A 12,141-nucleotide genomic window follows, 5' to 3' on the forward strand; every position below is an offset into this window, starting at 1 on the left:
CTCTCTCTCACACACACACACAAACACACACACGCAAGCAAGCGCACACACACACACACACACACACACACACACACACACACACACACACACACACACACACACACACACACACACACACACACACACACAGGGAGAGAGTGAGAAAGGGAGGGAGGGAGAGATATAGATATAAGAGAGATAGTCAGTGTTTATTCATAGTTCAATAGATGAACACAGAGCTACCGGTAATCAGATAATAAGATAATTCCAGTTCATGAGTTTATTCATAGGTTTACTGCAAGGCTCTTGGATATTGCTATAGGTAGGTAGCTACATAAATACATTGTGTTATGTGTGGGAGATTTGATTTTGTTGTCAATTGCATATGCAGGGGCAGTTTTTCTTTGTAACCTCTGCTGTTGTTTTGGTTGTTCAAGCTGACGTGGGCTCGTTGTTGGTGTTGTTGCTGCGTCTTTGTGCCACAGATTTTGTATTTGGATTGTTTAGTACTAGTGTTGTCTACTGCACGTCTCAAGTTGTAAGGTTTAACTACGTTTTCTCCGCTGTGTGGAAAAGCCTGGTGTCATGAATTCTGAATTTTTACCTTTCTCCTGCTGTGCTTCTGAATTGTCATTTCTCCTGAAAATAGCTGTAACTTTGGACAAGTTGTCCAAGTCTTGTCCAAGTCTGGTTTGAGTTGTCTTGGACAACTCAAACCAGACTCTATAGTAAAACATGTCCATGGGTGTTACACATCTCACTGATATGCAGCCAGGGCCATAATGTTAATGCTAAGTCAGTGACTACTAAGTCAGTGAATACTAAGAGTCAGTGAATACTATGTGAATACTAAGTCAGTGAATACTATAAGTCAGTGAATACTAAGTGAATACTAAGTCAGTGAATACTAAGTGAATACTAAGTCAGTGAATACTAAGTCAGTGAATACTAAGTGAATACTAAGTCAGTGAATACTAAGTGAATACTAAGCCAGTAGGCCAGGACCCCCCACCAGAAAATCTCTTAATTAAGTGATATAATGCCTGGTTCAGTGTTTCCCAAAACGTAGTCCGGGCCCCACTTGGGGCACACCGAAGAGGGGAGTTGAGGCCATGGGCTCTATTTTGGTTCACGCATTACCCCTTATCCCACTGTTTGGAGGTATTGTGACATTTTAAACAGTCACACAAAATCATAACTTGCTTCCATCCTCCGTCTGCCTGTATGTACTCAATGTGATAGCAGTCCAACTTGTCATTGTAGAGTGTGAGTTTCAGGTTATGTTAAGTTGGGACAGCTATACATTTTGAGTGGTGCAAACCTGTGTGTATTAGTACGGATCTCCATCCGTCCTCACTCCTCATACACATAAAGTAACTGACGTCACAGACGTATAACGTCGTATATCATCATCAAATCAATACTGACAGTTAATTGGGGAAACAGAATCATAAAAAAATCTATCCTGGATTCTCATGTGTTTGAGACAAATGCTAAACTAGAAAGATGCAATTGGAAATTGCAAGTGTGGTTGCCGTTGACTCTAATGGGGAGCCAACCAGATGGGGGGAAAAGGATGACATCACGATATCAAGGTATATCGTGATTGGGTGAAGGGTTACAGTCTGGTTGCCCTGCGCAGTACTTGCGCGAGTAATAATTAAAAAGCATGTGTGACTGACTTGTGTCTCTCTAACCAAGGCAGATTATGCTCTATAATAATTCTCAAAAATTACAAAATACTTGTAACCACTGTGTAAAAAAGCAATATTTTAATCACAATATCCTCTATCCTCTAATATTATAATTAAAACATGAATAATTTCATCCTATATCCTTATATATACTGTATAGATATTCCCATTCTTTTAACGTGGCCTTTCATCCAATCAGACTCTTCATAAAGGCTGGCCTGCTGAAGGGCCAATGGTACTGGTTGGGCACTGGCCCGTTAACATTGCACTCAAAGAAAGAGAACATGGGGAACCATATGCGCGCTCGCCGGCTGTGCTGGACGGCGTGATAGTTGGCCAAGGTGTGGTAGTAGAGGAACAGACGCGTGGTGATGTAGAAGGCTATGGACACGTCGATGGAGTAGTGCTCGTGAGCCGCCAGGATGAAGAAGATCCCAAACAGGTTCAGCACCCAGGAGATGGTGTGGATCAGACCCCAGCTCCGTGGCGTGTACTCGGTGATGAAGAAGTTCAGCATGGTGAGGGTAACGGCGTGTCCACTGAACATGTAGTCTCCGCAGGTGTGAACCCCCGTCAGGGTCATCCCGAAGCCACTCCAGATCGCCATGGCCCTCCGGAGCTTTGCCCAGGTATCGCCGTAGATCTTGCTGGCGCAGTCCAGATGCTGCCCGGGTACGGAGAGGGAGGTGACGAAGATGGTGAAGCAACGCAGGAGAAACACTGTTCCGATCAAAGAGCACAGACGCCGAAACACGATCGATCGATGCTTGTGGAGCAGCAGGATCAGCAGAAATATGTAGCACAAGATCAGACCGCAGGCTTCGGCGGCCTCAAAAGCCCAGGGGATTCTGGGAACTTTGTCCAGAAATATGTCCGGCAGCGGCGGGTACGTCCTCATGTCCGGGACGCGTTCGTGCACGAGAACCATGACAAACGACGTGAACGCGAACACAATCATGGCATAGACAAAGCTGATGGCCGTCTTCCACAGCTCCGGGTCCAGGTGACGGTCGGTGGCCAGGTGCTGCTGCCTGCACCACCTCCCGTCAGAGTAGCGGTGGCAGGAAGCGTCACCCGATCCATAGCCCTGTCTGTCACGGTTCCTCGGGCAGAGCTCAGGCCCTTTACAAATGTGCTCGACCCCGTCACACCTCCTGTCAGCCACGTTACGGCTGCATTCGTGTCCCTCTGACGTCATTCTGGCAGCTTCAGGTGGCCTTTCTGTGGTGCTGAGACCCAGCTCCTCCATCTGGGCCTGGTTCTGCCTCTGGAGCCGCCTAAGGGCTAAGGTCATGCGTTTGATGTCGCCCAGCACGCCGAGACACAGCGGGGGGCCACGCAGGTCTGCTTCAGTCAGCGACAACAGGCCGCCGCCGTCCAGGCGGTGCGTTGTACACAGGAGCTCCACATATTCCCTGAAGCCTTCTTCACACAACCATCTGGCCACTTGCTTACAGCTCCAGGTGCTGGCAGACACCTCCAGTGGAGCCATATTTCTAAGAGTCTAATATGATGGCTCTTTTAGTGGACTCAAATTGTTGAATTCCTAACCAAAAACATACAAATCCTTTGTATATTTGTTCATGTTTGTATCGATTGAGCCCTAGTTATTTCAAATGGCCGAAATGCAAGGGCAGTTAGTTGTGGGCTCGCTGAAAGCAAGAACAACACTTTGTTATCTTCATTATTTATATATTAATAAGTTCTTCTCAAAAATGACGTAATTTTTCAGTCAAGTTCTCCTCAAAAATGACGTAACCTATTACATAACCTATTCTCCTTGACAGTACAAAGGCAGTAGAGTCAAGTTCTCCTTGACAGTACGAAGGCAGTACATTACAAAAGACAATATAAAAGATGAGGTGCAACAAAAGGGTAGATCTTTATGCCCATAAATGGTGTTACATGCGAGCCCACACTGTTTCGTAGGAACAGTATTTCCAGTTCAGGTTATTGTCCCCCTGTCTGTTTGATAACCTGCCTCCATACTTCTTGACAGTTAGTTGTGTATATTTCTATACACAATATATAATAGAATTCATGAAGAAGTAGATATGACGGATGTCATAGACTTGCCTAAATATGGAGTTCCACCCGTCCTGGCATTCCATTGCGTACATGTGTATTAGGGCTGAAACCTTTAACTGTTAAAGTGTTGCTCTGTTTGTTGTTACTGCATGGGTGCAGTTACTCTGCAACATGAGTCATGTCTAAACTAAGCTCCCTGAGAAAAGAGCTACAGTACCACGTCATTTCCCAATGTCTATAAAAGAGCTGTTCTAGGTCCTGTGATGTCCACTCATCAGCAATGCATGATGGAGCCAGCTGTGGTCAGATATGTCTCTGGGGAGCCCAATCTCAGCATCGCATTCGCCCTGGATGGCAACAATAAAAACATGCTGAGGGACCCGACAGAGGAACTGGGTAAAGTCCTGGCGAGGATAGCCATCAGTACTGCCAAAGACCACAATGGAACGGACCGAAAATCCAAGAGAAACAAAGCACAGCAGCAGAAGCAGCCTACGAAACCTCCGGTGGTCAACCTGTTTTATAACGACGAGTTGGTGCCAGAGGGTGTGATGAATTCCCAAGCTTGGCTGGACGGGGCGACACTACATGTCGGAGAGGTCAAATATGCTGTGCAGCGAAACCCGCCAACTTTCACCACGGCGGTGCTCCCAACATGTCTGTTGGCTGGGTTTCCCGTCTGTCCTAAACTGGAGGTGGAGTTCGGCCACCTGGAGGAGTGTGAGTTTACCTGGTACACAGCAGAAGAGGACAGCGTCGACATCTGGAGAGTGGCGGGACGGGAAAGGGTGTTCATCCCTTCCAATCTGGACATTGGTTTGCGGCTGAGGCTCTGCTGCACCCCCAAAGATGGCGACCGGCGAGGGAAAGACATAGAGCTGGTTTCCATAGCGACCGTGGAGGCCGGTCCGGCCGTGTGCACTTTTGACAACCGTCACACGTACACTCAGAAAGGGCAGGAGATACGGGTGCTGAGGGTGGTGTCATACAACATACTTGCCGACGTCTACACCCAGACGGAGCAGTCTAAGAAGACGCCATTGTACTCCTACTGTGCTCCCCATGCCCTGGAGGTCGACTACAGACAGAACCTCATCAGGAAAGAACTGGTAGGGTACAATGCTGATGTCATCTGTCTCCAGGAGGTAGACAAAAGGGTGTTCATTGACAGTCTGGCCCCGTCGCTTCATGCATTTGGTTTGGACGGGGTCTTCAAGGAAAAAAGGAAACAACATGAGGGCTTGTCCATGTTCTACCATAGGTCAAAGCTGAGATTGTTGAGTAGTCACGACATTATACTGAGTGAAGCACTGACCTCCGACCCTCTACACTCCGACCTGTTAAAGAAATTATCCACCGACCTCAAAAAAAGGACCTCAAAAAAAGGATCTGTTCTGCAGGTGAGCGTGTTTGAGGTCTTGAAGGAACCTTCTAGAAAGATCTGTGTGGCCAACACCCATCTGTACTGGCACCCTAATGGAGGGAACGTCCGTTTGGTGCAGATTATTGTTGCTCTGAGACACCTAAGACATGTGATCGATGAGGTAGCTCCTTGCGATGCGCTGGTCTTTGCCGGAGACTTCAACTCCACCCCTAACTCAAGCCTGTTCAGGCTGTTGACCCAGGGCGAGGTCCCTCTCCCAGAGGACTGGGGGTCCGGAGGCCTGAAGAAGGCCTGTCCGCCGGTGGTGTCCTCGCCATTCCCTCCTCTCCGCAGTGCATGTGGAGAGCCGGCCTACACCAACTACATAGAAGGTTTCCAAGGATGTCTGGACTACATCTTCACCGAGCCGGACAAGATGGTGGTGGATCAGGTGATCCCCCTGCCCAGTCACGAGGAGGTCACAGCGCACAAGGCCCTGCCCAGTGTATCCCACCCCTCAGACCACATTGCACTGGTCTGTGACCTCCGCTGGAAGCCCTGAAGCACTGCTTCTCAAGGTCCAAGCAGGAGGCCCAAATTGACCCTTACAAGGGGATCTGTAACTCTTAGACTGTACAAATGGAACCAAATGGTTCCCTTGATGTAGACTGGGGTGCCATATATATAAGAATCACACCTAGTTTTGAAGTGAGCAGTGCCATTTATGAGCTAATTTTATCAAACGTACCGCTGGCCAATCACAAGCATCCTGCAAAGCTTGGCCAATGGGACCCTGCATGGGGCTGGGCGTACAACAAACTTTGAGCCGTTTGTACCAAGATGTAGGCCATATCTAGGCCAGATGCAGACAGGAACCGGAAGCTTAGCTCCTTCCAGGAGCACCGCTTAACAGTAGGGCTCCGTGACCTAATGGACATCAAACTGAGGATCCTTGGAAAAATGATTACTACATTTTTCTGGAACCCCAAACTACACTGTAAAATGCCTCAGTATTCATGTAACTCTGATAGTGTATGAATGGAACTAATAGGGAATTATCCAGTTTATACCATTTTCCAGTTTATATACCATTGTGCAGTCCACATGCACTGCACACACGCACATGCACACACAAACATACATTTGATACACATATAATGTGCAAACACATACTCAACACACTCAATACTACATAGAAACTCAGATATTACAGCCTGAGCTGGTTGTGACAGTCCGAGCTAGGAGGATTGTGAAACTGAGTTGGTAGTTTGCCGACTATAATTAGTTGGCTAAATCTCGTCTAGATCTAAACTATACTTAATAATGATCAACGCTATAATTATGTTAGTCCAATATTAGGAGATCAGTTATGCACGTTACTGTTGTTTTTTCAATAAATAGTTATTGAATTATGGAATTATTTCGTTTTATTTATTTGGTCTTTGTGTAGTAGTTTATGTTGTTGTTATGTAGGTGATGGGTTTTTTACACGTGTTAAAAAAAATGGGTCAGGGTGTCTACACAGGGACATGACATGTAAAGTGACAATGAGGTTGTCATTTGGAGGATATGTTGCATGTCAAACTGACTTAATAAAGTATATAAAAACTAGACCAGGTCCCCCTGTCTGTCATCATCATTTATGACATCATGCCTTTTGTAGGCATGTCATCATCATGTCATCATCATATATACCTAGGGATGCCCCGATCAGGGTTTTTTTGCTCCCGATCCGATACCGATCAAATATTATTGCTTCCGATTCGATCCCGATCTTTCCCGATCCGATCTTTTGGCAAGGCATTAAGAAGTAAAACAAATTCTATTCATTCTATCACTTGGTTCTCAACCTTTTCAGGCCGTGACCCCCAAAATAATCATATTTTAACTGGGGACCCCCGACCCTGAAGAGTTGAGGAAGTATATTTTGTATAACACGGTTCTATTGTGAAAATAGCAGATCTACATGCTCACAACGCCTCGCAACGCGAGGAGTTGTGAGCATGTAGATCGGCTATTTTCACAATTTCTGGCTTTAATATTTGACAATTTGGCCAATGTTTAATTTGTCATTTTAGAGGTATTAAAAAGTCCTTAATTTTTCACTTTCGAAATGTGCAGATACCCTCTATACACTTAAACTTTATGTTGATTTGTTTACTGTTGAGAGAGAAAACAATGTTGCACATTAAGTTAATCATCTGGGGACCCCCCCAAAATAATTTGAGGACCCCCCTGGGGGTCCCGACCCACAGGTTGAGAACCACTGAGCTAGTTGACAGTGCAGAGAGACATAATTGCCTTCCTTTGATCCATTAGCAAGGGGCCAATTACTACTTATTGGCATCAGCTGCCAGCTGTACACAGAGTCTGACACAATCACCTTTAGTCTAGGACCTGGCTAAGATATGTATGCGCTTAATTTAGGAGAGAATATCTCAACTGTTCTTGGCTAATATGACCCCAAGGAACAACTTAAGAACTGTGCGAAATTCTCTATCCGGGGCGAAATACCCGAAAATGACCACGCCCTTTCAAAAAATGACCACAACTTCCAACATGGCTTTATCTTCTAAACCGTTGGAGCTACACATTTTCTGAAGTGCTCAACATGTTCAGAATACCAATGTTTAGGGGGACATATACGTGTGCAACATTTCTAATTTCGATATTTTATGACAAAACAACTAAGAAACGCTAAAAACGGTCAACTTCTTATTGTCCAGGGCTTTAGGGACATTTTTTGCACTAATCAGTGTAAAACCATCAAACTTGTCCCAGATGTAACCCAAAGCATGCTCTAATGATTTAGGAAGGGTGCCCAGCGACTCTTCAGGGTCATCATTGTGGCCAAATCCAATATGGCTGCCATCTCATAACAGTTTTGGCTTTAACTATTGAACCAGATGAGCTACAAAATGCAAACTTGGCGTCTATTTCATGTTTTTTGGCCATTTTAAACATGTTTGAATGCTTATCTTTGTGATTGGGTGTGTCCGAACCAATTTGCATATTTCAAAGATAATGACGTTTATATATAACATTTTTGCTGAACATTGTTACAAAATACTGTACTGGCTGTGTCTACTCTTCTATTGTTTCAATAAAGTTGCATCTAAGGTGCGACGTTGGTGTAGTGGTTAGTGCATATGCCCAGCCCCTCATGCGGAAGGTGAGTGCTTCAAACCCTGCCTAGGCTGACGTCACGTCAGCAAGGGGGAGAAGACACCAGCCAGCCCCATGCATGGCCTCCCCTAAGTAACAAGAAATCTTGTGAAATAAAATGTCGCCAACCGGACAATGATACACGAAAGGAGAAGAAGTATCTAAGATACATAGGTTGTTTGTTTTCTCTAGTTTTAACTCCTACAACGCTACACTCAATTTGGATGAAACTTTATGTTACATAATGATACATGTAATAATAATGTATCACGATGATGTCATGAAGGTCGCAGTGTAGTATGTGAAACGGAACATGCTGACTCCATCCGTCTGGATGTGTGGACGTCTAGACGAGTACACTTTTTTACGGTCTATGGGTTTGCCGCTTTGACATAATTCTCTGACATCACTGTGATGTCAGGGGAACCACTCTAACAGAATGGGTTTGCCACTCTGACATCACGCTCTGGCTTCACTGTGATGTCACACTAGCAGAGTCCCTTTTATGCCCATATATGGAGTTCCCTGATGTCATCAATATTAAGCCCATAATAAGTTGCCTGGCGGTGCCAGCCTCTATCACACTTCACTACCGCCAGGGGGCGGTGTTGAGTGCAGTCTGGTTTATTAACCAGGCAACATAATAAGGACTTCACAGGACGTCATATGGGAATGCCCATACCCATGCCCATACAGTATATGGAGGCCACATCGGCCACATACCACACTAATGGAATCCATATATAGCCAAGACAGATGGTCAAGACAGCCCATATCTGTGTGGCTGGTTCTACAGACAGGGATCTCCATCTATGGGCATAAAAGGGTATGATTTCAGATGTCATAGACATCATAGGACTTTCACATAACAAATAACTGAGTAAGCATGTTTGGGCTCTCACAGCATATCTCCATATACAGTATATGGATCTCCATATACGGGTACCACGGGTCTCCATATAATATGGGTAACTGGTCGATATACATCAGTGGCCAGATGGCCAAGACATGGCACGACCCCACCCTTTAGGGTGAGGTCGCTTGTCGCCCTGAGGCATCTTACTAGTAATAAGCTAATTAGAGTGCTCTAGTGCTCTACCCATGTGTTTCCAATGCTCAAGAAGCATATAATAGACACAAGGTTTGCTAAAAGGTGGCAAAGATTAAGTAAAGTACAGTAAAATAAATGTTCAGATACACGTCATCTTTGAAATGATTATGTTGAGATACACCCAGTCACAAAGACAAGCATTCCAACATGTTTCTAATGGTCAAAAAACATGAATAGACACCAAGTTTGCATTTGTAGCTCATCTGGTTCAATAGTTATAGCCAAAACTGTTTTGAGATGGCGGCCATATTGGATTTGGCCACAATGATGACCCTGAAGAGTCGCTGGGCACCCTTCCTAAATCATTAGAGCATACTCTGGGTTACATCTGGGACAAGTTTGATGGTTTTACACTGATTAGTGGACAATAATAAGTTGACCGTTTTTTGCATTTCTTAGTTGTTTTGTCATAAAATATCGAAATTAGAAATGTTACACACATGTCCCCCTAAACATTGGTATTCTGAACATGTTGAGCACTTCAGAAAATGTGTAGCTCCAACGGTTTAGAAGATAAAGCCATGTTGGAAGTTGTGGTCATTTTTGAAAGGGCGTGGTCATTTTCGGGTATTTCGCCCCGGATAGAGAATTTCGCACAGTTCTTAAGTTGTTCCTTGGGGTCATATTAGCCAAGAACAGTTGAGATATTCTCTCCTAAATTAAGCGCATACATATCTTAGCCAGGTCCTCTACTACTTCCCTCTGCAGTGCTCTGTCTGTCTCATTTCTCCAAAAGCCCTTGAATATGATTGAAAATGATTAAGGATTACTGTGATTATGGTAAGGTTACATTTCATATCGCATTCACCTTACCTGTAACTTTCAGTACTCCCAGAAAATATTTTTTTGAAAAAAAAAAAAAAAAAAAAAAAAAACTTTTTTTTTTCCCGATTTTTTTTCCCCCGATCTCCGATCTTATAAAAACGGCCATATCGGCGGCCGATCCGATCACGTGATCGGGATCGGGCAACACTATATATACCCTTTATATAGAAAACCCGGACAGACCGACATTTGCTTATGTAGGCCTACCCATTTCATGGGTCTGGCAAAAAGGAATTATGGAATAAATTGCAAAGTATATTTTCGGTGTGAATATAACCGGAATCTAGCTGGTTGAAATGACGGCTAAGAAATAACTAGTCGTGTAATATCCGACTATTGCTCAGTGGGTTTCCCTTGCATATCCTACGGATACAATATAGCCTCGTAAACCTGGCTCCTTCTGCTGCCTTCAGAAGAAGGGAGGAGTCAGTTTACTAAGCTCTGAGCCCACATTAGAGCATTAACCTCACAGCACAGGGACCCTTGTAGTAAAGGGCCCCATGGGAGCTGGCCCCATCGGCCAGTAAATCTGTCCATGTACATTTTAAACTGCATTTTCTCTGTTATTCCAAAAAGGAAAAGGATGGTGGGATTTATTCTTCAGAGCCCTCTATTGGAGAGTCGCGCCAACTCTGTTCACTTCATGGGGCCATGTCTTCTGCATACATTTCTACTGACGAATAGTGACAAAGCGCAAACCAGAAGTTTACAGAATGCCTTGGAGTCTATGAGGGATAAGTGACATTTTGAACCACCACGACCAGTGCTGTTTCTGACCCCACATTGGCTGAACTCTCTAATACAAGGCTCTTCTTCTTTTTTTTTAATAGAATAGAATAATGGTATCAAAACATGACACATGTGCTTAGCTTGTATGGGCTGTTATGTCCATGACATTATAGTTAGTTATCTCCATAGAGTTGCGTGCTCATAACATAGGGACATATGGACCTAATACACACACAAAGCCAGATGTAGGAGCGGTTAGCACCGCTCAAATATGGTATTTGGCAATTTGCTAGTGTGTGTGTGTATGTGTGTGTGTGTGTGTGTGTGTGTGTGTGTGTGTGTGTGTGTGTGTGTGTGTGCAGGGGTGTCGCAAATTCTGGGCCCTGGGTACTTTAGCTATTGAAAAATAGCAGATCTACAATCTCACAGTGCCGCGCTGCGAGCTTGTAGATCTGCTATTTTGAAAAGTCATGAAAATGTGTGCACGTCTTTGAATATTTCAAATCCTTCTATGTTTTTTTGAAAAACTTATGTTTCTATGTCAGTGGTGCTCAAACCTTTTCATGTGAAGGACCCCCCCCCCTCCCCCCAAGTGATATGTATTTGGCCACAGACCCCCATCTCAACATATTTCGTTCCAGGGACCCCCCAGAAGCAAAATCTTAGTTACAAATGTTCGCTTAAAAGAATACACATATTCAAAGATTTGCACACATTTTCACGACTTTTCAAAAAATAGCAGATCTACAAGCTCTCTGTGCGGCACTGTGAGCTTGTAGAGCTTGTGAGCTTTGCTATTTTTCAATAGCTAAAGTATAAAAGAATTAAGGCCCCTCCAGTTACTAGGCCTAGTAACTCAGTCCCACTTTTCCTCCCTAAAGGCCCATTCCCACTGGGCCAGCCAGATAACAGATAAAATAATCTTTTTCTCCAGATATTTTTCCATTCAAGTGGATGGTAGACACAGACAGATAAAAAAAATATCTATCACAGATATTCTTTTTATCCGTGATAAATATATTTTTTTTTTATCTGTATCTACCATCCACTTGAATGGAAAAATATCTGGATAAATAGATTTTTGTATCTGTTATCTGGCCCAGTGGGAATGGGCCTTTATTGTGACGCCCCTGTGTGTGTGTGTGTGTGTGAGCTGTGTGTGTGCGTGCGTGCGCGTGTACGTGTGCGTACTTGCACCGTCGTACTAACCTCGCCCACCACCGTCGTACTTACGGATTATAAAT

General features: G+C 44.4%; 2 protein-coding genes across 2 annotated transcripts; one reads left to right on the forward strand and one right to left on the reverse strand.

Moving 5' to 3' along the window:
- Window positions 1-1,863: 1,863 nt before the first annotated feature.
- Window positions 1,864-3,168, reverse strand: LOC308303525 (sphingomyelin synthase-related protein 1-like; the record flags this gene model as incomplete). Its single annotated transcript, XM_080747911.1, has 1 exon — window positions 1,864-3,168. One exon carries the CDS (start codon window positions 3,166-3,168, stop codon window positions 1,864-1,866), a length of 1,305 nt encoding a protein of 434 aa, XP_080604037.1.
- An 823-nt stretch (window positions 3,169-3,991) lies between these two features.
- On the forward strand, window positions 3,992-5,629 carry LOC308302924 (2',5'-phosphodiesterase 12-like; the record flags this gene model as incomplete). The annotated part of the gene is made up of 1 exon (XM_080747242.1): window positions 3,992-5,629. One exon carries the CDS (start codon window positions 3,992-3,994, stop codon window positions 5,627-5,629), a length of 1,638 nt encoding a protein of 545 aa, XP_080603368.1.
- Between the last annotated feature and the right edge of the window lie 6,512 nt (window positions 5,630-12,141).

This window comes from Nannobrachium achirus, assembly GCF_963921795.1.
Source record: "Nannobrachium achirus genome assembly, chromosome: 18".
NCBI lineage: Eukaryota > Metazoa > Chordata > Actinopteri > Myctophiformes > Myctophidae > Nannobrachium > Nannobrachium achirus.